The following is a 27,138-nucleotide window of genomic DNA, read 5'->3' as shown; positions in this document are numbered from 1 at the left end:
ACCTCCCCCCAATCACCTTTCACCTCCTTGCTTATTAAGAATCTACCTACCTCGGCCTAAAACTGCACCTCCAACAGTGCAGCACACTCTCAGTACTGCAATGGAGTGTTAGCCTAGATTTCTGTGCTCAAGTCTCTTGAGTGGAACCTGAACCTACAATCTTCTGACTCAGAGGCAAGAGAGAGCTGCCCGCTGAGCCACAGGTGACAACATTTTAAATTTACATTGGGCGCCAATTTTGTGGAACTGCAGAATCCAAGTTATTAATGAAACATTCACATTGGTAATGATGCTCTTGATTTTACTTACTTAGTGTTTCAAATCAGAAAGCCCTCTACACTATTCCAGCAAACTTGAATCGTTACAGATTAAAGTTAATTTAAACTTACGCAGAAAAAAAAACTTACCTCATTCCCACATAAGCTAATATTAAAAAAATGAAAATATTTTGTTCCTCTTGAAGTGAAGCTGGGCCCATTCATTAAGAAAGATACACCGCTAAAACTGCTGAGTTCAAATGTTAAAGTGCGATTCTCCAAGATATGTGTAAAAGAACAATCACTGAAGCAAACCGAGTGATCCTGTTTAAAAAGGGGGTGAGAACAATCAGCATTGAGGTTAAATTACAACACAGCATTATGCACTCTCACACACAAATGCATTTATTAGTGGAGGCAGTAAACAAAAGATTTGCAGTTCTATAGCATCTTTCATGAACACATAATGTCCCAAAGTGCTTTCCAGCCAATGAAGTACTTTTGCAGTGTAGTCACTGTCGTAATGTAGGAAAAGCAGCAGCCAATTTGCGCACAGCAAGCTCCCAGAAACATCAATGTGATAATGACCTGATAATTTTTTGTGATGTTGGTTGAGGGATAAATATTGGCCAGGACACCGGGGAGAACTCCCCTGCTCTTCTTCCAAATTGTGCTATGGGATCTTTCACATCCACCTGAGAGGGAAGTTGGGGCCTTGGTTTAACATCTCACCCGAAAGATGGCACCTCCGACAGTTCAGCACTCCCTCAGTACTCCATTGAGAGAATCAATGTGGATTCTTTGTACTCAAGTCTCTGGAATGGGGACTTGAACTCAGTACTTTCTGACTCACCCTATTAAGATAAGCAAGGTCCCATTTTCAGTTTCAGCACATTTATCATTTCAGAATAACCCTAACCGTAATGCTCGGTCAGCTTGTAGAATTTCTATTATCAATGGCAGTTGTTAGAATGATGCAAGGCAATGACATATGAAGTATGGTAAAGGGTTCATGTCAAATAGGCAATAAGTTAGTCTGAACAGGTGATCAACATCTAGCAGCGTAGCAATCCTGCAGCTTTGGGTAGCAGAGGTCCCAGTAGCTCTCCAATAATCCTAAATCTTGGCCTGATCTGGTTTGCTAAAGCTTACTTTGCACATACACGGCCCCATGTCCCAGCAGACTTTGAATGTGCTCTTGCAGCAGTACTGCCAGATAAACTAGCTTGGCAGCATACTGCTGAAGAAAAGTTCAGAAACTTGGAATTCTATACCAACTTGCCATGACATAACACCATTTTCATGGTGAACAGACACAAAATGGTTCCCACAGGTAAAAATAAACAGAGCATGCTGGGAGTAGAGATAGGGGTAGTAATCCAAGACGCGATCAAAGGTAGAGTTTGAGGAGGTGTTGGGGAGAGTTAGCAAAGCAGGGGATTTGGGAAGCATTCCAGAATGCTATCAAAGGTGCTGCAAAAAAGACAAGTGATACAAGGGAAACTACTGCGGAGGATGTGATGAAAGGTGGAACTGAAAGAGCGGACTGAAAGACCCCATAGAGAAATTTCTAGATAAGGACGAGGAATTTGAAACTAATGCATTGGAAGTTGGTGAACCAGTGAAGCTTAGCAAGAACAGGGACTGGAGGAGAACGGGACTTTTGGATGAATTGAAATGTTTGAAGACAAGAGCATGAAAGACCAGCGAAGAAAGTACTGGAGTACCAGAATCTGAAGGCAACAAGAGGCATGAGGAGGTTTCATGGAGGGTGAAATAAGTGATGTTGCAGAGATACAAATTGATTAGCATGTGGCATTTAAAGCTGAACCCAGGGTCCAACAGCACTCTAGGGTTGCATACCATTGGACTCAGAGAGAATGACCAGGCAGAGAAAAAGATGAAGCAACGACTGAGGTTTGGTGTTTTTGGTACGAGGTGAACAGAGTAGATTTGGTCTTGCCAAGGTTAAGTTGAAGGAAATAGTTGCTCATCCAAGGCTTAATGGTAGCTAATCAATCAAGCAGCACATTCGTAGCCAAGCCGTTGAGGGTGGTGGCAGAGAGGTAGATCCACTTGTCATCAGCATATGTGTAAAAGCTAACTCCATTAATGATGTCACTATGGGTCAGTACCTAGAATAAAAAAGGCAGCAGAGATGGAGTCTTGATCCATGCGAGGTGACTTACAGGGACAGAAGGAAAAGCCATTCCAGATTTCAGGTAGAATTCAAAGCAGGTTATGCATAGCTATGGATGCAGACAGATGGAGTGATCAACTGTGTCCAACACCGCAGAAAGATCAAAAACAGACAGTAATCTAAATAATATTCTATCATCAATTTTAATTGCTCACTCTGTAAAACAATATTTCAGTTAAGCACATACCTTATTACTTTTGCTGCCAGGTCCACAAGGGATGCAAGCCTCTACACCATAAGCGTGGTGAGCTGAGAGGTAGGTGTCAGGTGGGCACTCCTTGCACTGATTCGTGTCTTTATCGATATAGTGTCCAGGTGGACAAGGCACACAAGATGACCTTCTCTGATCAGTGCCAAGTGCACAAGGACGACAATGTGAAGCTAAGCCATTTTCCACATTATTTACAGTAATGGAGTAGATCTTTACATTATCATTTATATACTTTCTGACCTGTAACATTAATTTGATGAATTAAAATACATCTTAATTTTTCCTGTGCTCAACTTTAAATCTGTTTCATTAGGATAAAAAGCATTAAAAAATGGACTTACCTCTTGTGGAGAACTTGATCGTTGGAAAGCCCAAGTGTAGGTAACAGCTGCGTTCTTTGTTATGACGTGAGTATATGATTGTCGCTCTTTGGTACCTTCCCAAGATTCCACAACACTAGTGGACTTTCGATTTATATCCTGAAAATTCAAAGTAGAACACATCCTGAGTTTTATCCCACATATCCAGTTTAATAATGTGAATTCTCATTACTGTAAAAAAAATTGCCAAGACAACTAACTCCCAATAGAATGGCCTCTTCCTTAAGTATTCAGAAGAAACCAACCCCAATTATCTTCTTTAGTCACGTACAAGTTAGTTTATTTTTCCAAATGTACTCTTCCCTTCCCCACCTGATGACACTGACTTGTTAGATACCAGCAGCCCCACTAGCACCTCATCCAAGAGGCAACTTTTCATGTGCGAGGCTGAACAGTGCGTGTCAGAGACTATTCTACCATGGAGACCATCAGAGCAATTTCAGACCTATTCATTTTCCCAGCACAGGTCCCGGGATAGTGATCGAGTGAGACTTCTGGCAGACTCCGTTCTCAAGCCCGGAGAAGCTGAGGCTCACTGTAGCAATTGTTACAAGGATTTTTTTTTTGGTATTAAAACTTAGGATTCTGTGTTTTTAAACACTGAGAAAGGATTTCCGTGGACAGTGAGACAACTGCAAATAATTGAACTTTATGGATGTATTGGAAGGAAGTTCAACTAAAGCTGAACTGGTAAACAAGGACTGGAATGCAGGTAATTTCAAGGAAGCCAGCAGGGGGATGGCCTCAGAGCTGCCCTCTGTTATGACAAGAAATAATTTATGACTGGGCATGTGATCTATTTATGGAACAAAGAACAAAGAACAGTACAGCACAGGAACAGGCCATTCGGCCCTCCAAGCCTGCGCCGATCTTGATGCCTGCCTAAACTAAAACCTTCTGCACTTCCGGGGACCGTATCCCTCTATTCCCATCCTATTCATGTATTTGTCAAGATGCCTCTTAAACGTCGCTATCGTACCTGCTTCCACCACCTCCCCCAGCAACAAGTTCCAGGCACTCACCACCCTCTGTGTAAAGAACTTGCCTCGCACATCCCCTCTAAACTTTGCCCCTCTCACCTTAAACCCATGTCCCCTAGTAACTGACTCTTCCACCCTGGGAAAAAGCTTCTGACTATCCACTCTGTCCATGCCGCTCATAACTTTGTAAACCTCTATCATGTCGCCCCTCCACCTCCGTCGTTCCAGTGAAAACAATCCGAGTTTATACAACCTCTCCTCATAGCTAATGCCCTCCAGACCTGGCAACATCCTGGTAAACCTCTTCTGTACCCTCTCCAAAGCCTCCACATCCTTCTGGTAGTGTGGTGACCAGAATTGCACGCAATATTCTAAGTGTGGCCTAACTAAAGTTCTGTACAGCTGCAGCATGACTTGCCTATTTTTATACTCTATGCCCCTTCTTGACTACCTTATCCACCTGCGTTGCCACTTTCAGTGACCTGTGGACCTGTACGCCCAGATCTCTCTGCCTGTCAAAACTCCTAAGGGTTCTGCCATTTACTGTATACTTCCCACCTGCATTAGACCTTCCAAAATGCATTACCTCACATTTTCCCGGATTAAACTTCATCTGCCATTTCTCCGCCCAAGTCTCCAACCGATCTATATCCTGTTGTATCCTCTGACAATCCTTATCACTATCCGCAACTCCACCAACCTTTGTGTCGTCCGCAAACTTACTAATCAGACCAGCTACATTTTCCTCCAAATCATTTATATATACTACAAACAGCAAAGGTCCCAGCACTGATCCCTGCGGAACACCACTAGTCACATCCGTCCATTCAGAAAAGCACCCTTCCACTGCTACCCTGTCTTCGATGACTGAGCCAGTTCTGTATCCATCTTGCCAGCTCACCTCTGATCCCGTGTGACTTCACCTTTTGTACCAGTCTGCCATGAGGCTTGTCAAAGGCTTTACTGAAGTCCATATGGATAACATCCACTGCCCTTCCTTCATCAATCATCTTCGTCACTTCCTCAAAAAACGCAATCAAATTAGTGAGACACGACCTCCCCTTCATAAAACCATGCTGCCTCTCGCTAATAAGTCCATTTGTTTCCAAATGGGAGTAAATCCTGTCCCGGAGAATCCTCTCCAATAATTTCCCTACCACTGACGTAAGGCTCACCGGCCTATAATTTCCTGGATTATCCTTGCTACCCTTCTTAAACAAAGGAACAACATTGGCTATTCAACAACATAATAAAAGCAAAATACTGCGGATGCTGGAAATCTGAAACAAAAACAAGAAATGCTGGAATCACTCAGCAGGTCTGGCAGCATCTGTGGAAAGAGAAGCAGAGTTAACGTTTCGGGTCAGTGACCCTTCTTCGGAACATTGGCTATTCTCCAGTCCTCTGGGACCTCACCTGTAGCCAATGAGGATGCAAAGATTTCTGTCAAGGCCCCAGCAATTTCTTCCCTTGCCTCCCTCAGTATTCTGGGGTAGATCCCATCAGGCCCTGGGGACTTATCTACCTTAATGCTTTGCAAGACACCCAACACCTCCTCCTTTTTGATAATGAGATGACTGAGACTATCTACACTCCCTTCCCTAGACTCATCATCCACCAAGTTCTTCTCTTTGGTGAATACTGATGCAAAAGTACTCATTTAGTACCTCGCCCATTTCCTCTGGCTCCACACATAGATTCCCTTCTCTGTCCTTGAGTGGGCCAACCCTTTCCCTAGTTACCCTCTTGCTCTTTATATACGTATAAAAAGCCTTGGGATTTTCCTTAATCCTATTTGCCATTGACTTTTCATGACACCTTTTAGCCCTCCTGACTCCTTGCTTAAGTTCCTTCCTACTGTCTTTATATTCCTCAAGGGATTCGTCTGTTCCTAGCCTTCTAGCCCTTATGAATGCTTCCTTTTTCTTTTTGACTAGGTTCACAATATCCCACGTTATCCAATGTTCCCGAAACTTGCCAAACTTATCCTTCTTCCTCACAGGAACATGCTGGTCCTGGATTCTAATCAACTGACGTTTGAAAGACTCCCACATGTCAGATGTTGATTTACCCTCAAACAGCCGCCCCCAATCTAAATTCTTCAGTTCCTGCCGAATATTGTTATAATTAGCCTTCCCCCAATTTAGCACCTTCACCCGAGGACTACTCTTATCCTTATGTACATGTACCTTAAAACTTATGGAATTATGGTGACTGTTCCCGAAATGCTCCCCCACTGAAACTTCGACCACCTGGCCAGGCTTATTCCCCAATACCAGGTCCAGTATGGCCCCATCCCAAATTGGACTATCTACATATTGTTTCAAGAAGCCCTCCTGGATGCTCCTTACAAATTCTGCCCCATCCAAGCCCCTAGCACTAAGTGAGTCCCAGTCAATATAGGGGAAGTTAAAATCACCCACCACTATAACCCTGTTACCTTTACATCTTTCCAAAATCTGTCCACATATCTGCTCCTCTACCTCCCGCAGGCTGTTGGGAGGCCTGTAGAAAACCCCCAACATCGTGACTGCACCCTTCCTATTCCTGAGCTCCACCCATGTTGCCTCGCTGCATGACCCCTCCGAGGTGTCCTCCCACAGTACAGCTGTGATATTCTGCTTAACCAGTAATGCAACTCCCCCACCCCTTTTACATTCCCCTCTATCCCGCCTGAAGCGTCTAAATCCTGGAACATTCAGCTGCCAATCCTGTCCTTCCATCAACCAAGTCTCTGTAATAGCAACAATATTATAGTTCCAAGTACTAATCCAAGCTCCAAGTTCATCTGCCTTACCTGTTATACTTCTCGCATTGAAACAAATGCACTTCAGACCACCAGTCCCGCTGTGCTCCGCAACATCTCCCTGCCTGCTCTTCCTCTTAGTCTTACTGGCCTTATTTACTAGTTTCCCCTCATTTATTTCACTTGCTGTCCTACTGCTCTGGTTCCCACTCCCCTGCCACACTAGTTTAAACCCTCCCGAGTGACGCTAGCAAACCTCGCAGCCAGGAAATTTGTGCCCCTCCAGTTTAGGTGCAACCCGTCCTTCTTGTACAGGTCCCACCTGTCCCTGAAGAGATCCCAATGGTCCAGATATCTGAAACCCTCCCTTCTACACCAGCTGTTCAGCCACATGTTTAGCTGCACTATCTTCCTATTTCTGGCCTCACTGGCACGTGGCATAGGGAGTAATCCAGAGATTACAACCCTAGAGGTCCTGTCTTTTAACTTTCTACCTAACTCCCTAAGCTCCCCCTGCAGGACCTCGTCACTCTTCCTGCCTATGTCGTTGGTACCGATGGTTTCAGTTTTGAACTTTAGCTTTTCAAAGATCTTTGTTGCTGCACACCTGATGGAAGACCTTATCTGAAGCCTTCTACGGTTGAAGTTCTTTGAACGCCTACCCATCACAGACTGTTCAACAACGTCGCCTGGAAAGACTTCGAGTTGCATCCAACTATTTGACTTTGGGACACCTCACCAAACCAAAGAACTTCCTTCCAGATCATGACAAAGTTTTTTCATTATTCCTTTCATTCCTATGAAACAGCTGTAAACAAAAATCCATTTTTTTTCCTCCCAGTTAACTAGTTTTTGGATGTATGTGCATGTGGGCTAGGGAAAATAAGGAGCCTTAATATCTCAATTCGTATATAGATTTACATCATCATTGGTTAAGACTTTGTTTTATAATAAACAGTTAATTTTGTTGTTGAGTAAAGAAATCTGGTTGGTGTGCTTTATTCAGGGACAAATAGAGTATCTAACTGGATGCTTCAGTAACTGGGAACGTTTATTGATATGCTGTGACCTGTGGAGAAGTGGGACTGAATTAACAGTGCACTCCTCCTGCCTCGGGTATAACACAAGCCAAGCTGAACTCAACCAACTCAATAGTTCAGGTATCAAATTTGAGACCCTCTGGGTCTGTGTGGGTAAATACTACATTGAGAGGCCAGAAGTTTTCAAGAAAACTCTTAACTTGCAGTACAGCAATGGCTAACCTCCCAATTGGCACCGGTATCTTTACAGTCAGATGCTGAAACCTGATAGTTGGCCATTCTACTTTAGTTACCTACTGTGCTATTGAAAGCAAAGAGCAGCAAGATCTCCTGAAAGCCTAAACATCATTTTGCAATATTTCAGCCTCGGAAAGCAACCACTATGTGATAAGTAATTTTTTTAAATATACACTTGTAAAATAAAAAAAAAGCTCCCCATATTTAATACTGATGCTCAAACACATATCTGCAATATCCCTTTGACTTAATCAAATTATTTCTTCAAATATGATACTAAGAGCCTAAATAATTAACCTAAGATACAAGAGCAGTGAGCATCTACACAACTTAGCTCAAGGAATTGCTTTATTCTAGACAGTAGTACTAAATGGGTTTTGCACTGTCAAATTCATGAAAGCCAATTTAAACTAGATTTCAAATTAGACTTTCAAATTGGCTTCCATAATCTCACGGTAGTTCAAATGATCATGCTTCACACCATATAAATCCAAATGGAAAAGCGATGTTAATTTATAGTGTGAATAATGCCATTGGAAAGAGTAGCACCAAGATCACTGCTCTTGAGGCTCCACATTTGATTGTAATGTTTCTTATTTAATTCACATCATTGTGCAAGGTGAGCTCATCATAAATTTATGGTGCTCCTGGAACTCAGCACAACACCGGCGAATACCAGAAAATCAGGGAGTGGAGTAACCAGCACCAAGAGCTCTGAAAGGACTGCTGGTCACTCTTAAAACTATCCTGCGATCGAGGGGAATTTAGCTGGAAGCATACAAGGGGCAATGTTAGGAAAAAACTTTTTCTGATGAGGATTGTTAGGATGTGAAATATCCTACCAGAAAAAGAATGGCAGAAGCAGAATCTACGACTGCTTTGAAAGGAAAAATGGATAAGTATTTCTAAAAGGAAAAAATAAAGGATGGATAAGGGGAAAGTGGCTAGGATTATAGTGCAGACAGTGAGTCAGCCCAGGTATAACAGACCGAGGGCCTTTCCTGCTGTGAAATTTTATGATTCTATGCACTTACCACCATGAAGTATAACTCACAGTTGCCCACACACTGAGTTTCAAAAATAAAGGTGATCCTCCCCACTTCCATACCAGTGGATTGTGATGTTGCAATTGGTTGGCTAGGCACAAGAGCAGAGCTTGTATTAGAAATTTCCATTTAATTTATAGCAAGGTCTTCAACCAATTTTTAATTTCTTTAGCAAAAGCTACATATGCCAAACCTAAAGCTGGGAATGTGCAGATTTAATATGAGATAGTCGTTATCGGAGCCTCCGACTGCACTGTGAATGTGATCACCAGCCACTTCCCACCCTACAAAAAAAAGAGGAAAAAAAAGCAACTTAATTTCTTAACAACCTAAATCTCGCTCTTCACAAAATACTTGATTTTCAGTTTATTTCACATTGCTTTGGCAACTCTATAGTGCTGTAAATTAATACATTCTATTATACTTCTTGTACCCTGGTCAAATACTCTGGGCTCCTGGAAAACATTTCTCTCTCTCTCTAATGCATTGAAGGGTCTAACAAAACAACTATTAGTCTGGAACGCTAAACCCAGTTTCCAGCGGATCAAATCATTGGACAAGCTCACTCAAGGATGATGGCTGACGTAGATAGTGAAAAAGTTCAGACAGTATACTCACTCTTCTCAGAATTAAAATACGTAGATAGGGCGAAATGAATGGAGCTTCACTCTACATGTAACCATGCAATAGCAGACTTGGAAGTGACACTCAATGCTGACACTCAAATGACAAAAGTAGACGTTATGTTCAATTAGTTTAGTTTTAGTTTAGAGATACAGCACTGAAACAGGCCCTTCAGCCCACCGCGTCTGTGCCGACCATCAACCACCCATTTATACTAATCCTACACTAATCCCATATTCCTACCAAACATCCCCACCTGTCCCTATATTTCCCTACCACCTACCTATACTAGGGGCAATTTATAATGGCCAATTTACCTACCAACCTGCAAGTCTTTTGGCTTGTGGGAGGAAACCGGAGCACCCGGAGAAAACCCACGCAGACACAGGGAGAACTTGCAAACTCCACACAGGCAGTACCCGGAATCGAACCCGGGTCGCTGGAGCTGTGAGGCTGCAGTGCTAACCACTGCGCCACTGTGCTGCCCCTAATTCCCAAGCACTAACATAAACCAATGAGCAAAAAATTTCATTAAAAACCCATTATGTAATAAATTGAATCACAGCAGCATCTGTAGACCACAGGCAGTGTAATTTGCATTAAATATGAACCATATATTATCTTTACAGGCAGTTTTATAAATGGAGCTAGATTCCTACTGTCACAGCAAGTGGGTCCATTTCAATTTTGTTCCATGAAACCCAAAGTGAGTTATTTCACTTGATGTAGTCAGACACCAAGAGACATATTCCAAACAGACCCTAATTTACGCCAAAACAAACACCATTTTCAGAATTTTATCAATCCTTCAATTTTTCTTTGAGCTTTCAAATGTGAAACTTTTTTTCTGCAACATTTGTTAAAAAAAAACAGTGGCATTCACCAAACGTCAAATGTCAGCTTGGTTCCTTTCACTTCAATATGAACTTACTACCAGAGCCTTTGAAAGCACAAACAATTGAAAATGCATCCTCTATGAAAGCTTACCATTCATTCTGTCACACTTAGCATTTCCAACATTGAAACATGAAGTCTTCATATTAGCAGGTAAAGTGTTCCACCATTTATATTCGAAGCCCAACACAGGCTCTGTTCCAGCTGGACATTGTTTACATGCTATGTGAAAATTAAGTAAGAGAAACAATGTGACATATACAAATAAAACCAGTTTTTCACACATTTATATATTGTTATGGTCTTCTGTGCTTTTCCATCTTACCCATACTACACTAATCAATGTGCCCGGGTCCATTACTTCAAACTTGAGCATGTTACACATTTTTGATCTATGAAACATTACCCCTAATTTTAGAATTGTGGGTTAGGGCACTGCGTAGTCATGGAGACTATGCTATCAGGAAGGTTGCAAATGACTTTACAGAACAAAGAATACATGTTCACTTCAGGTTCTTTTTAACTTCCCTAGTTACAAAAACCTCTGGAGCTTTTCCTTAGCGGATCAGAATGACACAGAAAAAGGAGATTTTGAGAGTTCTGTTACAAAACACCAATACCAAATGCATCCAGATCACTAGTACAGCTACAACTTAGGTTCTTAGTTCACAGTTGGCACCAAAACAAAACCGACTGGTGAAAGATGGGTGGGTGAGTTCCTCAGCCTCCAACACAAATATTTCTTTCCTCCTATAATGACTCTTGCTGGGGAATAATTCTTTGGCCATCTGCAACCCTCCAGTTCTTCTCCCAAATGATCAATCCTCACACATGCAACTCGACAATGAGGGGTCACAAGCTATTCAATCACAGGGGGCCTCACAACTGAGGCCAATTCTGTTTTCACACAAAGTCCCATTTTCCAAATTACCAACTAGATGGCATCAGTAGGAATCTGGAGGTTTACCCTCTGTAACCCCAGCTGCAGCATCTCAATTGCTTTCCATATTGTGATCAGATAACACAGCATACACTGGGAATCAAATAGAAGATGCTTCAGTCTGAGTGGCTTAGGACTATATCAGGTATTGGGTTAATGGTGTTATACCCAACAACTGTTGCATTTATAAAACCATTAAAAAGGTAGATAAATAAAACAGAAGGATACTTACCACTCATTCCATCCGAAAAGGTACCAGAAGGGCACGGAGCACAGTTAGAAGTGTCATTGTTGTAGAAACCAGGGTTGCATGGCGGACACGGTTTCTTCTCTCCAGACGGAGGAAGTTTGATTGCATTTTTCATATCCTCCCTGCAAAGCTTTGGTGTTATCCATTTGTACATGACTTGAGTCTGCAACACAATTATGAAATGCTCTGTTTTCCTAGGTTCAAAGCATTTTATACATTATAGAATTAACATAATAGTAGATCTATATGACTATATTAGCCATGAGATCGCCATCTGGAGATCCAGTGCAGGACACTGGTGGGGAGGGGAGAGGAGGTAAGTTTTCAGGGCAGGGGCGGAGCAGGGTGAAACATGGTCTAGGGGGTGGTGGGAAGGGGTAAAGGTCATGGTTGATTAACGTTTGGTGTGGGGGGGGGGGGGGGGAAGGTCAGGATCACAAGGTAAGTTTTTTTTTGGGGGGGGGGGGAAAGAGGGCATGTAATAAATTTTAAAGTAATTGGAGGGACTAGCAGAGGCTCGCAATAACTTTATTCACTGTTTTACTCTCATGTTGCTTTAAAAATTAAATTACATAAAAGGGCTCCTTTAAAAATGGCATCCCGCCTGCACAATGGCGACGGACAGTGTTGCCGGTGACAGACCGGCTGCCCCTCCCTCATCATCGGGGGGTTTGGGGGGGGGGGGGGTGGGGGGGGGGGGGGGGAGGGGCGGTCTGCCTCAGCCATGTAAATGAGCCACCGAGTTTAATATTATGGCGGCTCCGCGGAGCAACGTCCGTGTGTGCAGGCCGCCAATTTTTACGGCTGCCGCCAATTACGGCAGCAGCAGCATTAAATCTAGACCGTTGACTCTGTTTTTCTCTCCACAGATGCTGCCTAACTTGCTGAGTGTTTCCTGCTTTTTCTGTTTTTGCATCACTATTTTATTTGTTCAACCCTCCTAATTAATTTGAAACATTTTTAATTGGAATTTCTAAGTATTTTAATTGATAAAATGACGAAACAGGGATATCAACAGATTTCTTACTGCCAGACTCCAAACACTATGTTCATGGTTCAACTTTAACAATCTTTAAAATCCTCACGTTGAAACATTAGGCACAGCATCAAATCACGGAGTCAATTTTAACTCCCTCCACTTGGCAGGAACGGGACAATATTGCCCAGGAAATCGCAGCGATATACTTATCGTCCCTCTCATACTCACACGGAAGGCTGAGGAACCCACCTGTTTCAGGTGAAAAGCCCTATTGTAATAAGCAAATAGGGACCTGCATAGGAACCTATTGCAATTTTGAGGCACCATTGGGCAGAGCACGAACCACAAACATTCCACCCACTGGCATCAGGTATTAAAGGGAGTGCTGTAGGCCATTCCAACACCACGCAAGTTTCTGGTTTTCTTTTATTCAAGCTTTTTGTGTGGCCAGGAGGAACATCAATACTACTGCTCCAAAAGAAATGTTATCACAAACAGACAAACCATGATAGTCAGTAACAAACATAGCATGGTTTCCTGAAGGAACGCTAGATCACTGCTGTATTTTTAAAAATAGCACACTCAATGTTTGTGTCTGGGACGTTGCATCTCCCATTTAGTAGCTCAGCGGATGTGCGAGACTAACTGCTCAATGAGGCTAGTTGCGGATATTACCTGGAATCCTTCACTGTAATCAAGTGCTCAGGACTAATTTTGTATTGGAATCAAAACAGCTGCTCCAATTCTGGCCATCAACAGATTCACATTGACTATAAAGGGGAGGTGATGGTGTAGTGGTAATGTCACTGGATGTATAATCCAGAGCCCAGGCTAATGCTCCTGGGTCAGAGGTTTGAATTCCACGATGGCAGATGGCGAAATTTGAATTCAATTAATTGTTGTAAAAACCCACCTGGTTCATTAATGCCCTTTAGGGAAGGAAATCTGCCATCCTTACCTGGTCTGGCCGACATGTGATTCCAAACCCACAGCAATGTGGTTGTCTCTTAAATGCCCTCTGAATTAGCCAAGCAAGCCAGGCAGTTCAAGGGCAATTAGGAATGGGCAATAAATGCTGGCCTAGTCAGCGATGCCCACAAATAAATAATAAAAAAAAAGTCAGTCCTTTCATTCTAGTCTACTCCTGTTTCATTAAATGCAGGTTTGATTAGGTGACTTTCCGCTAAACATTTATTGTACTTTTAGCTGGGTACTCAGAAAATTATTTTACCATCACATTTTATTTCCTTTTGTACTGGGTGTACTGTGGTCACCTAATTACGCCAAATAAGCAGCAGAATCCTGGAGAAACACTGGGGGCTTCTCAAGAACACAGCAATAAAAATTCACATCAGAAAAGTGACAAATGGGGTTTTTGCGGTTGTGTTTACTTAATGAATCAAAAATTGTAAACACATCAGACAAAACTACTGAAGCACAGGATCTACATCAAAATATTAATTGTTAAACTTTTAACATTGGTCCCATCACTTGCTTGCTGTAAAGTTATGCCTGGAGATAAATTTCAAATTAGTGACATAAGTTTATATTTATAAATGCTATTGTTAAAAAAGCAAAAAATATAGCGACCTTTTTGTCAGTATCACATCTTGTATGTATTTGAAAATAGTCTTTCTCTGTACATGGTGGACGATCTTTGCAGTCACTGGATCCTTCATCTATTGAGACAGCAATGGTAACAATGAGGTAACAATGTAATTTGGCAAACAAAAGACTTTTTACTTACTTCAGAAGTAATAATAATGGAAATTAACTGCGAAAGTATCAGTTTTGAAAATGCATAATTCTAGTAATCTATTTGTTTCTATTGTCAATTCTTAAACTTTTCAGCGATTTTAATTAGAAACCAAGTCAACTGCATCATGATCATCTAATACTGCGTTATCTACAAAGAATTCCTCCCCACACTAACAGCATTTCCATCTCTTAACGAAGAGAGGCTAGATGTCATTTCTACGTATTCTTATACCAAAGCAGTTGACAGCACCAACTCATTAGAGTCGGGAAGGAATTCAAACCCACGTCCCAGAACTTTGTGGTGCCGGGCACTTGTGTTTCAACATGCAATGTCGTCTCGTCATCCCACTAGATAATAGTTTCATTTAAACTAAAAAGTTGCAGTGATTCATTAAGATCAACCACCAAGTCTAAAAATGTAACTGCTTGATTGAATTATACTTGCTGCGTTCCAATTAATCCACTTTAGTTTGAGGACCAAAAAAAAATCAAGAATTTAGGCTGCAGAATATCTATCAAAATCAGTATGTGGGTCAAAATACTCCATTTCAAATTGTATTGAAAACTCCGAGGTGAACCTCTTTGACCAAGCTTTTGGCCATCTGCCCCAATATCTCCTTATGTGGCCTGTTGTCAAATTTTGTTTGATAACGCTCCTGTGAAGTGCCTTGGAACATTTTACTATGTTAAAGGTGCTATATAAATGCAGGTTGTTGTTGTGTCCGGATTTCGTGCTCAGTGGTGATGCAATGGCACTCCTTGCTGACCTCGAAGGAAGCTTCCCGCAAAGACTTAGCAATCTCTGTGGTGTGGATTTCTGCTTTCCCAACAGCAGTTCAAATCTGGCACCAAGTCAAGGGGATCTCCAGGCATCTGACAGCAGTGATGCCAGCAAGCCAGGTAAGCAACCAATCACATTGAAGCATTCTCACAGCAAACCAGGAAGGTAAAAGCACTGAATCCTTTACTTTTAAATTTTCAGATACTGAAATAAATGACTACGATTGGATCTGCGCATGTGCGGAATCCAGATGTTGCTGCCAATTTCAGAGGAGTCATGGGTGGTTGCTAAACGGTTTTGCTGTCATTCACACTGCAGAAATCTGGGTCGATATGTTTTTTCCCCATTATAAAAGTATCTACGTTCATTTGCAATACCAGTTACAGCTGTAGATGGTGCTGCCATAGAACTTTTCAATGTTAAAGTATTAAAACTATCTTCTTCTTCTTCTTTGGCCTCCTTGTCTCGGGAGACAATGGGTAAGCGCCTAGAGGTGGTCAGTGGTTTGTGAAGCAGCGCCTGGAGTGGCTAAAAAGGCCAATTCTAGAGTGACAGGCTCTTCCACAGGTGCTACAGATAAAATTGGTTGTCAGGGGCTGTTGCACAGTTGGCTCTCCCCTTGCGCTTCTGTCTTTTTTCCTGCCAACAGCTAAGTCTCTTCGACTCGCCACATTTTAGCCCCATCTTTATGGCTGCCCGCCAGCTCTGGCGATCGCTGGCAACTGACTCCCACGACTTGTGATCAATGTCACACGATTTCATGTCGCGTTTGCAGATGTCTTTAAAGCGGAGACATGGACGGCCAGTGGGTCTGATACCAGTGACGGGCTCGCTGTACAATGCGTCCTTGGGGATCCTACCATCTTCCATGCGGCTCACATGGCCAAGCCATCTCAAGCGCCGCTGGCTCAGTAGGGTGTATAAACTGGGGATGTTGGCCGCCTAGAGGACTTCTGTGCTGGAGATACGGTCCTGCCACCTGATGCCAAGGATTCTCCGGAGGCAGCGAAGGTGGAATGAATTGAGAGTCGCTCTTGGCTGACATACGTTGTCCAGGCCTCGCTGCCATAGAGCAAGGTACTGAGGACACAGGCTTGATACACTCGGACTTTTGTGTTCCGTGTCAGTGCGCCATTTTCCCACACTCTCTTGGCCAGTCTGGACATAGCAGCGGACGTCTTTCCCGTGCGCTCGTTGATTTCTGCATCGAGACACAGGTTACTGGTGATAGTTGAGCCTAGGTAGGTGAACTCTTGAACCACTTCCAGAGCGTGGTCACCAATATTGATGGATGGAGCATTTCTGACGTCTTGTCCCATGATGTTGAACAACCTGCCACCTGATCTTGTGTGGAGGAAAATTCCTTCTTCTGAAGACTTGAACGCATGTGAGAGCAACAGTGAGAAGAAGATCCCAAACAGAGTAGATGCGAGAACACAGCCCTGTTTCACGCCACTCAAGATATGAAAGGGGTCTGATGAGGTGCCGCTATGCTGGATTGTGCCTTTCATATTGTCATGGAATGAGGTGATGATACTTAGTAGCTTTGGTGGGCATCCAATCTTTTCTAGTAGTCTGAAAAGACCACGTCTGCTGACGAGGTCAAAGGCTTTGGCGAGATCAATGAAAGCAGCGTAGAGGGGCATCTGTTGTTCGCGGCATTTCTCCTGTAGCTGACAAAGGGAGAACAGCATGTCAATGGTGGATCTCTCTGTCCGAATGCCACACTGTGCCTCAGGGTAGATGTGCTCGGCCAGCTTCTGGAGCCTGTTTAAAGCGACTCGAGCAAAGACTTTCCCCACTATGCTGAGCAGGGAGATTCCACGGTAGTTGTTGCAGTCACCGCGGTCACCTTTGTTTTTATAGAGGGTGATGATATTGGCATCGCGCATGTCCTGTGGTACTGTTCCCTCATCCCAGCACAGGCAAAGCAGTTCGTGCAGTGCTGAGAGTATAGCAGGCTTGGCACTCTTGATTATTTCAGGGGTAATGCCGTCCTTTCCAGGGGCATTTCCACTGGCTAGAGAATCAATGGCATCACTGAGATCCGATTTTGTTGGCTGTACATCCAGCTCATCCATGACTGGCAGAGACTGGGCTGTATTGAGGGCAGTCACAGTGACAACATTTTCCCTGGAGTACAGTTCTAGGTAGTGCTCCACCCAGCAGTCCAATTGCTTGCATGGTCACTGATTGCATCCCCTGATATAGATTTGAGGGGAGCGATCTTTTTGATGGTTGGCCCAAAAGCTCTCTTAATGTCATCATACATTCCTCTGATGTTTCCAGTGTCGGAGGCCAGCTGAATACGACTGCATAGGTGTTGCCAGTAGTCATTTGCGCAGCGCCTAGCTGTTCTTTGTGCAGTGCTTCTGGCTGCTTTAAGTGCTACGGATGTTAACTTGCTGGGGGCTTTCTTGTAGTTCAACAGTGCAATGTGCTTAGCGGCTATGACAGGTTCCAGCTCTTCAAAGAGCGATTGAAACCAGTCTGCATTCCGCTTCATACGTTTGCCATAGGTGGTCATGGTTGACTCATAGATGGCGTCTCTGATGTGGGCCCACTTGGTCTCAGCATCTGCTGTCGGAGTGTTTTGAAGGGCTTTTTCAAGTGAATTTAGAAACTTATGTAACAGCTGTGGATAAGAAATTCTGCAATATTATCTCTTTGGCCTCCTTGTCTCGAGAGACAATGGGTAAGCGCCTGGAGGTGGTCAGCGGTTTTATTATACAATACAAAATTATACAATAACTATTATTTTGAGCATGTTTAGTCAAATAAAAATTCTGGCTGCAATTGCAGGCTATGGCCACTGGGTGACAGTGTCGACCAACTTCCACACAAGTCACTTTTTAAATATATTTAATTTTATCTTCTGCTTCTCCAGCCCACTCAGTGCTCCCCTGAAGGCATCGACAAAACCTGCAGTACAGGCCCTTCTCTATCCCTGAACCCACTAACCCTTTATATATATATATATATATATATATATATATATATATATATATATATATATATAAACATTTGAAATAAAATTTGCCTCCACCCTCAGGACCTCCTCACTCTTGCTCCAGCTCCTGTTGTAATTAATCATTATCTGTTAGGTTGTACGGCCACTATCTCGAATCCAGCTCCCTGTGTTGCTGCTCTCAATGCACCCAGCCCGGCCCTGCTTGTGCAGGAAACGTACCAGTGCCGGAACCATCTCCGACTGCAGGGAGGGCAGGCCAAGCAAGAACCCTTCGTATGTTATTTCATTTTCCAACCAGATTTTCTACTTTCAGATTTTTTTTTTTGCTGCATTTACCAAAGGGAAGAGTGACCAGGATAATAAAAATCAGGTATTTTTTTTTATCATCAAAACTCAAGGGAAGAAGCTCACCACCACCTTATCAAGGGCAATTAGGGATGGGCAATAAATGCTGGCCTGGCCAAAGACACTCACATCCCAACAACAAATTTAAAAAAAAAAGAGCTCAACAAATGCAAAATAACAAACCCACAATTATTTTTGCAGTTCATGGGCAATTGAAGCTTGCACTGCAGAAAGTTCCTCAGCAGAAACAGAGATACACCAGCTACCAAACACTGCACAGGCACTAAGCTGGAGGTGGAAAATTCAGTTGAGATAGTGCAACAGGTGCAGAGAAAGGAAAAGTAAGCCTTTTGTTTTTCAATTTTTTTTTAAATCTCAAGGGTAGATACTTTTGTGGGGAAGAGGAGGTCTCTAGAGTGTAACAATTATTTTATTTATTGTGACATAAATGCATGCATTTCCCCATCTTTAAAACTTTGTGACTAGGTAGCAAGAATATTATACAAGGCCACAGTTGTGCTTAAAGGTTAAAAACACTGAGTGTTCTACTTTAAATACACAATTTCATGAGCTACTTAATCATTTCAAAATTCTTCTAAGTGTAGAACTCGCCTCAAATCTCGACTTCTTGCTAGAATTTAAATGCCGAAACTCGGATCAGCAGTTGGATGTGCATCACATCAGTGATGTTATCACACAAGTTATTGCATATTATGGGATGGATTTTAAGTGCCTGCCACCAGGAGCGGCGGTGAGCAAAAAAAAATGGCGACCAGCATGCGCGGGCCACGAATCGAAATATTCCGGTTGGCCTGTCCCCCCCCACCCCGCCCAATCACGGGAAGGGGGCAGGCTGTCCGTCCCTGGCAATGGCATCAGCCGCCTGTTTGCAAGCGTTGGCACCATTTTTAAAGGGGAGCTAGCCCTGCCGGCTCATTTATTTATTTTTTTAAAAAGGTAAATCCCCCACTGTTCCTATCAAAAATCTATCACCCCTTTCCCACCCCCCCAATTATAAAATTAAGTATTTGCCCTTTTCCCCCCAAAACACTTACCTTTCTAACATGACCTCCCCCAACACCCTCCCAACCAAACTGAACAAACCAAACATCATCCCCTACACCCATGATGAAAATTTGACCCCATTCCCCCACTGCACTAAAAATCTTACGTTTGTTCCCTCCACTCCCCCCCCTTCCCCACCACTGTGGTACCTGCTTTCCCCAGACAGGGCAGTGAAGGTGTGTGAGTGCCGGCCGCTGCTCATAAGATCACAGCCCGACTATAGGATTGCAGTTAAGTATCCATTTAATGTATCCATTTAATTAAATTAATTAACATATGTAAATCCACGTCCCGTTGCCCAGCGACAGGAGGCCGTCACGGAGCCTCACTGCCACCAGGATGATCGGGCCTGGCAGTCCTGGTGTCGGACTCCATGATGAGCCACTACCGGAACAATCTTCCGGTTTCCCACACCATGGAGCCCGATGTCAGGAACGCTGTAAAATCCCAGCCTACACGTGTTACGTAAATATGTATCGTGCAACATGCGTGGTGATGTCACTAACACAATGCATTTCAGAGCCAATGAAAACCAGAGACAACTCAGAATTCCTCAAGTGACAATCAGGAGAGATTATTTTCTTTAAAATCGATCCACCAACCCATGAAAAATCCAGGAATTTATGGTGAGGAATCTGTAAAAAGCAATTTTAATTATACCCATTGAAACTATGAAGCAACTGTACCTGAAAACTGCTTTGTTTCATCACATTTCTGGCAGGAACTAGCCCCTCGTCCAGAAAATGTATTTCTAGGGCAAGGTTTGCAGACTGACGAACCAGCAACATCACTGAAGGTACCAGGTTTACACAGGAAGCATTCCGATGTATAAGCTACACCTGTTCAAAACAACGTGAGACATTCATCAGACATACTTTAAAACACTTGCTTCCTGGTTGGTCTGAAGGAACCGCTAGGCATTTGCAAACTAAACGTTAGGATAAAGCTTGGGCTATTTTTGTATCGCATGCTATGGGATTCCTGAGTTTGAAAGGGAAGTGCTCCACTGAAACATTGATCTGTGAAAAGTGCCTCTCTCTTTCCCTCCTGCCCCCAACTTCGCCCCCCCCCCCCCCCCCACCCACCCCCCACACCCAGCTCTCTCTCTCAAACCCCCTCCATCTGAAAATTTCACAAAAGGTTTCGGGCCATCAGCAGAGCCGAATTATTAATGGACAATCAAAAATATTTAGAGCCACCAGAACATGTGGAACAGCCTGAGCTCCGCAGTTCACTGATTCTGACCCGGCTGTCGTCATCCTGAGCAAGATTCTAGTTAGAATAACTTTGAAGATCCAAGAGCACAGCTTGCACTGGACAAGTAATTCAGCACCAAGTGTTACTAAAACCTCCAACAATCATTTTTAGGATTATGAGTTGGCGAAAATTGGAGAGCAGCCTCGAACTTTTCTCTAGATAGCTGCAGCGATAGGGAATGGAGAGAAATTTGAACCATGAAAGGCTCACTTTGAATTGTGTTTTTGAATAAGATTAGTTCCATGGCAGCTATAAAGCTGTCTTGAGAACAAAGTGTTGGGAATACGCAGCAGTCTGGTAGCATCTGTGTCGAGAGAAACAGAGTTAACGTTTCAGGTATGTGACCCTTCATCCGAACTGGCAAAAGTTAGAAATGAGCAAGTGAAAGGAGAGGTGGGGGCAGAGAAGAAGAACAAGAAAGAAGGTCGGTGATAGAATGGAGGAGGAGAGATTAAACGATAGAGATGTCAAGGAACAGAATCAAATGGAGTGCTAAATAGTTGTAGCGAAAGTCAAAGCATGAGTCCATAGAGAGTGTTAATGGCAGAATAATGAACAGCTCCATACAAAAGCAAAAACATGAAAAACAAGTTTAAGACTAGAACATGGTTAAAAAACGATTTTAACATTTTTTTTTAAAGAAAATAACAAATAAAAATAAGTAAACAAAAAATAATGGGGCTCATGGTCTGAAATTATAATATTGATTCCAGCAGGCTGTAGTGTGCCTAATTGGTTGATGAGATGCTGTTCCTCGAGCTTGCGTTGATGTTCGCTGGAACACTGCAGCAATCCTAGGACAGAGATGTGGGCATGGAAACAAGGTGGTGAATTAAAATGGCAAGTAACCGGAAGCACAGGATCATGCATGCGGACCGAGTGGAGGTGTTCTGCAAAGCGGTCACCCAATCTGCTTTTGGTAGAGGAGACCACACTGTGTGCAGTGAATACAGTATACTAAACTGAAAGAAAAACAGGTAAACCGCTGTTTCGCCTGAAGGCGTGTTTAGGGCCTTGGATAGTGAGGAGAGAGGAGGTAAAAGGGCAGGTTTGCATAGGAAGGTGTCGTGGGAAGGGGACGAGGTATCAGGGGTGATGGAGGAGTGGGCCAGGGTGTCGTGGAGGGGACAATCCCTTCGGAATGCTGACAGAGGAGGGGAGGGGAAGATGTGTTTGGTGGTGGCGTCACACTTTTTTTTTTTAATTTATTCATTCATGGGATGTAGACATCACTAGATAGGTGATTGCCCATCCCTAATTGCCCATTGGGGAGGTGGTGGTGAGCTGCCTTCTTAAACTGCTGCAGTCCTTGGGGTGTAGGTACACCCACAGTGCTGTTAGGAAGGGAGTTCCAGGATTTTGATCCAGCGACAGTGAAGGAACGGTGATATAGTTCCAAGTCAGGATGGTGTGTGACTTGGAGGGGAACTTGCAGGTGGTGGTGTTCCCATGTATTTGCTGCCCTGGTCCTTCTAGTTGGTAGAGGTCACGGGTTTGGAAGGTGCTGTCTAAGGAACCTTGATGCATTGCTGCAGTGCATCTTGTAGATGGTACACACTGCTGCCACTGTGCGTCGGTGGTGGAGGGAGTGAATGTTTGTAGATGGGGTGCCAATCAAGCGGGCTGCTTTGTCCTGGATGGTGTCGAGCTTCTTGAGTGTTGTTGGAGCTGCACCCATCCAGGCAAGTGGAGAGTATTCCATCACACTCCTGACTTGTGCTTTGTAGATGGTGGACAGGCTTTGGGGAGTCAGGAGGTGAGTTACTCGCCGCAGGATTCCCAACCCTTGATCTGCTCTTGTAGCCACAGGATTTAAGGGAAATGTCCCAATACAAGACTTACAAAATGTGAAGCTGGCTATAAATGCATCCCATAGTATTTCTGAATGATAAAAAGTCAAGTGATGAGACAAATTAATTTTCAAATTTGTCACTGCCGTTACGAGGATGACACAATCCTCATGTTGAATTGATAGATTTTGGAACAAAAATACGTCACCTTTTTTTATTTATTAATTGGATGTGGGCATCACTGGCAAGGCCAGCATTTATTGCCCATCCCTAATTGCCCTTGAGAAGGTGGTGCCGAGCCTCCTTCTTGAATAAAACTGAGTGGCTTGCTAGGCCATTTCAGAGGGTATTTAAGAGTCAATCACATTGCTATGGGTCTGGTGTCACATGTAGGCCAGACTGGGTAAGGACAGCAGATTTCCTTCCCTAAAGGACATTAGTGAACCAGATAAAGTTTAACAATAATCGGGTAGTTTTATGGTCGCCATTACTGAGACTAGCTTTTTATTACAGGTTTATTTAATGAATTGGATTTAAATTTCCCAGCTACCTTGATGGGATTTGACGTCTGAATTACTAGCCCCATAACATAACCACTATGCTATCATACCCTTAAAGAAGAAACACGACTTGATTACAGGGAAGAAAAGCTAAAGTTTGTGGAGCTGTTATATCGTTTCCAATTTGATTCTCAAACCTGTAAGACATATGGTCTCAGTGATGCTTCCATAGCCTGGTGATGACCAGGAAGTAAACTGAAGAAAATCCTAAACAGATAGAATTCACAACCTACATAAATCTATAAATTACACAATAATTCCCAACATATATTGACACACAAACAATCTGAACAATACATCATAAATCCAAGAACTTGGCTTGTTTATATACAAGAAAATCTTTGGTCAGGAATCTTGGAAATCATACCTTCAATATGGATGTTTTTCAAAAGAACTGGTTTGGCCATTTTATCACCGAAAATAATTCCTGTGGTTCTCCAATACAGGACATTTGTGCCAGTCTTCAAATTCACCTACACAAACATTTGTTCAAGGAATTAAAGCATCTTTTCATTTTCAGTCGCAATTTACACTTTGTGCTTTCTTAAAGGTTAAGTTTCCATAACAGTAGAATGCTTGAAGGACTATTAAATCTACTTCAATTATTTCAAATGACCACTTTTTTTTCTATGCTATATTTCAACGTCAGCAGGACTATCTTAAGGGTTGCATGCAGGGTGGATGGTAATGGAACTGATTGTTCACCAGTTGTGAGAAATGGTACATATTCCAATTCATCCGGGCCATGACACTTTTTTTTCACTTCCAATCGGAACTTACCTTATAATCATTGCCTAAAAGATCTGAAGTCAGTCACTCAGCCTAGACAAGAACCAATCAGTCCTGTATTAACTTGGCTGCATTGGCTCCCAACCTGCCTCAAATTTAAATCCAACTATGGTCTCACCCCTTCTCATCCCGAACCACTACAGCCCCAGCCCCTAAATTCTTCATCCTTCTGACTCTAGCCTTGGGTCTCTCTCTCTTTCTCTGATCCAGACCCTGAAAACCCTATAAAGTTTGCAAGTTGGTCTGAACAGACACAAATAATTTCTCATCAAGAGACATCCTCCTCAAGTCTAGACACACAAGGAGAACCTGTTGCACAGAAAATGTCCTCTTCATTTCTCCCCCAGCACAATGCCACAGTATGGAAAGAGGGGAACTTAGCCCCATGTCAAATTTAAATATCCTTGTAGATGCTGCAACACAAGATCAACAATGTACAGCTGACTAAATTACAATAGGTTGCAGTATTACATTGTGCAGTTGTTGCAACATGTTCCTCTCTGCTTGATGAGATCTACGGACTCTCAACTCCTTTCGTCCTCTTCTTTACAGACGTCTAGACAGTCAGATCGAAACCTTCATCTAAATGTTAGGACTTCATCCATGCAAAATAGTGAACTATTAAAGATTTCATGATTGGTAACGTCTACAGACTACAAGAGTTTACTCGCTCCCTCATTCAAAGGATCAAAGAGTTTTGCTCTTTATTCTACAATGGAGTTATTTTTTGGACATCAGTGTGATGTCTGCACCCTGAAATATCTGGTTATGTTCAGCCGTGCTGTCTTAAACTGAGCCATGCATCCTCGGTTATTGATGGGTTTCCTGTTTCTATTAAATTTATCCGTTTTTTTGAAAGAAACTTTTGACAATTTTTTGATCAATGATGACTCAAACCTTTCAACACCCCTTCATTGCAAGAGATCTTTCTTCAGGGCCAAAAAATCTGATGCATTATATGAGTAAATAAAGTGTCTTCCCTTTATCAGCTGTTTACATAAATCATACAGATTACTGGCTAACGTCCAATTAAATCGATCATTTAAAAAAATCGGCATTCAAATGGATTCACTAACTTAAAGGCAGAAACAAAAGATTTGGTGCATCAAACTTTTCAGTGTTATTAGCTCAGTCTTAAATGCGTAAGGTCACCAAATCGCTTGAAATTTAACATTCCAAATATGTCCCTGACCCATTTCAGAATTTTGCACTCCTTACATTTGTTTAGAAGTAATGTTAACACCTCTCTCTCCACAATTGCTTTTCCACTCACCAAAATATTGTCATTTAGACTGTTCTACATTAGCCCAGAAAAAGATCTGTGTAGTATCTTCCATTGAAAGTGAAACACAGTTCAGCATTATTCACAATAAACTTTCTTTTACCATATCACTCCGGAGCATTATTTTTAACATTTTTTTTGTTGCAATGTATTTAGAATAGTCAAGTGCTACTGTAAGACTTACTGAATGACCCCTCCATTCATCACTTTCTGTTAAACGCATCCATTTTTGATCTGTTGTTTCTGTATCTTGACACTGATCATTTTGCACCTGTGAATAAAGCATTTGTAATAAAGAACAACAGAAATAATGATCTCCACATTTCCTTTCACCACTTCAAATAAAAATATTTTTCAGACAGGGTATAAACATTTGCAACTAATTTCATAGATTATAGAGTTAAGAATATTGACAAAATAAGATTTTGCGCTAATCCAATGACTCAGTACGTTTATACTGGTCACTAACAATGAAGATCCCAGGTATGATTCCTGGTCTGTATTGAGTTAACTGATCTCAGTTGGACATCAGCAGAGACAATACAATTGGTCTCAATGTTCCTGATAGATAGAGACAGCAATTGACTGCGGTTCCTATTCATTTTCCATGCTGGAAATGCACAACATCAGGTGAGGACAGTAGCAAGCGGTCATAATTCACCAACTAGCCTTACACATCAATAATGACCACTTGATTGAGGTGCCCAAAGAGGAGTCAACACCTACAGGAAGGGAGTGTTAAACGCTTGAAGGTGTTCACTCTTTTTGGGTGAGAAAAGCAAGGGGGATAAAGGGAACATTTTATTCTGTAAGGCATGTCTTCTCTTTCTAATGCAACCCTTTTTGTTTTATCTTAATTTCCCCATCAAATGTAACGCTGCCGTGGACTGAAGTCAAATCGCCGCAATTCTTGGTCTCTGAGGAGGAGCAGAGGCAGAATAATTCCCAAGTGGTGCCTTGCTGGCCATTCTGACTGAAGGTCCCCCCCCCCCCCCCCTACAATTAAATGACCTTGACCTCAGGATGTGGAACGGTGTCAGAGCCACAGCAGACTGGTAACTGCGAATCCCACAGCACTGCATTGACAGCTGAGCAGGATCTCATGCATTTGGGACTTTAAGCATTGAACGATTGAAGGGTGAACCCTTCTCAAAAAACACAATTCTTCAACGGACTCTGTTACATACATATACCTAAACCATGAGAATTTTACAAACAATAAAAAAATATTCTAACAACCCACAAGTAATGCGTAATCATATTTTTAGCTGCATCACTAATGATCTTGAAAATACCAGAACTGACCCATTATGTTACAGAAAGGGCAAAAAATGTTTTTTTTTAAATTAATTTTGTGATAGCTCAGTATTGGATTTCTACATTTACCTGGATTGTCTAAATCTGCATCCACTGAAAGCTTATCCCCAATGATATCCTCTGTGCATTTTTCTCATAACTGTCTAGGCTCTGTGTAGTTAAGCCAGGTTATCCAGTTATGATAGTTACAATTCTGAAAAAACCATGGAATCTAAGTCTATATCCCAGTGACTATAACTCATCTTCAATGTTGTTTGCGATTTATATACTAGTCTACATGTAGGAAACAAATGATATTGCGTGACTCATCACATAGTCTCACCATACTCCTAAAATAAAAACCATTAGCAACTAATATAAACAACTTAAAAGGATTGAATTGGTAATTCTTAACAAAAGAGTGCCTGGACAGTGATGAGAAAAATGCGCAGGGTGGTAT

General features: G+C 42.5%; 1 protein-coding gene across 5 annotated transcripts in view; it reads right to left on the bottom strand.

Annotated features, from left to right (window-relative positions):
• Positions 1-27,138, bottom strand: part of elapor2b (endosome-lysosome associated apoptosis and autophagy regulator family member 2b) — a 127,696-nt gene that overhangs the window by 24,314 nt on the left and 76,244 nt on the right. For all 5 annotated transcript variants that reach the window (XM_068059606.1, XM_068059608.1, XM_068059605.1 and 2 more), the window contains 11 exons: positions 25,567-25,653; positions 23,679-23,784; positions 20,391-20,543; positions 14,375-14,463; positions 11,788-11,968; positions 10,709-10,837; positions 9,291-9,381; positions 9,086-9,188; positions 3,010-3,147; positions 2,645-2,908; positions 408-581 (listed from right to left, as the gene is read on the bottom strand). In XM_068059606.1, the coding sequence (XP_067915707.1) occupies positions 408-581; positions 2,645-2,908; positions 3,010-3,147; positions 9,086-9,188; positions 9,291-9,381; positions 10,709-10,837; positions 11,788-11,968; positions 14,375-14,463; positions 20,391-20,543; positions 23,679-23,784; positions 25,567-25,653 (1,515 nt within the window). The remainder of the gene's footprint in view (positions 1-407; positions 582-2,644; positions 2,909-3,009; positions 3,148-9,085; positions 9,189-9,290; positions 9,382-10,708; positions 10,838-11,787; positions 11,969-14,374; positions 14,464-20,390; positions 20,544-23,678; positions 23,785-25,566; positions 25,654-27,138) is intronic.

The sequence above is a fragment of the Heterodontus francisci genome, chromosome 27 (genome assembly GCF_036365525.1).
Source record: "Heterodontus francisci isolate sHetFra1 chromosome 27, sHetFra1.hap1, whole genome shotgun sequence".
In the NCBI taxonomy this organism is placed as follows: domain Eukaryota; kingdom Metazoa; phylum Chordata; class Chondrichthyes; order Heterodontiformes; family Heterodontidae; genus Heterodontus; species Heterodontus francisci.
Note: the sequence above shows the minus strand (reverse complement) of the source record. Positions and strands in the feature narration are given on the sequence as shown.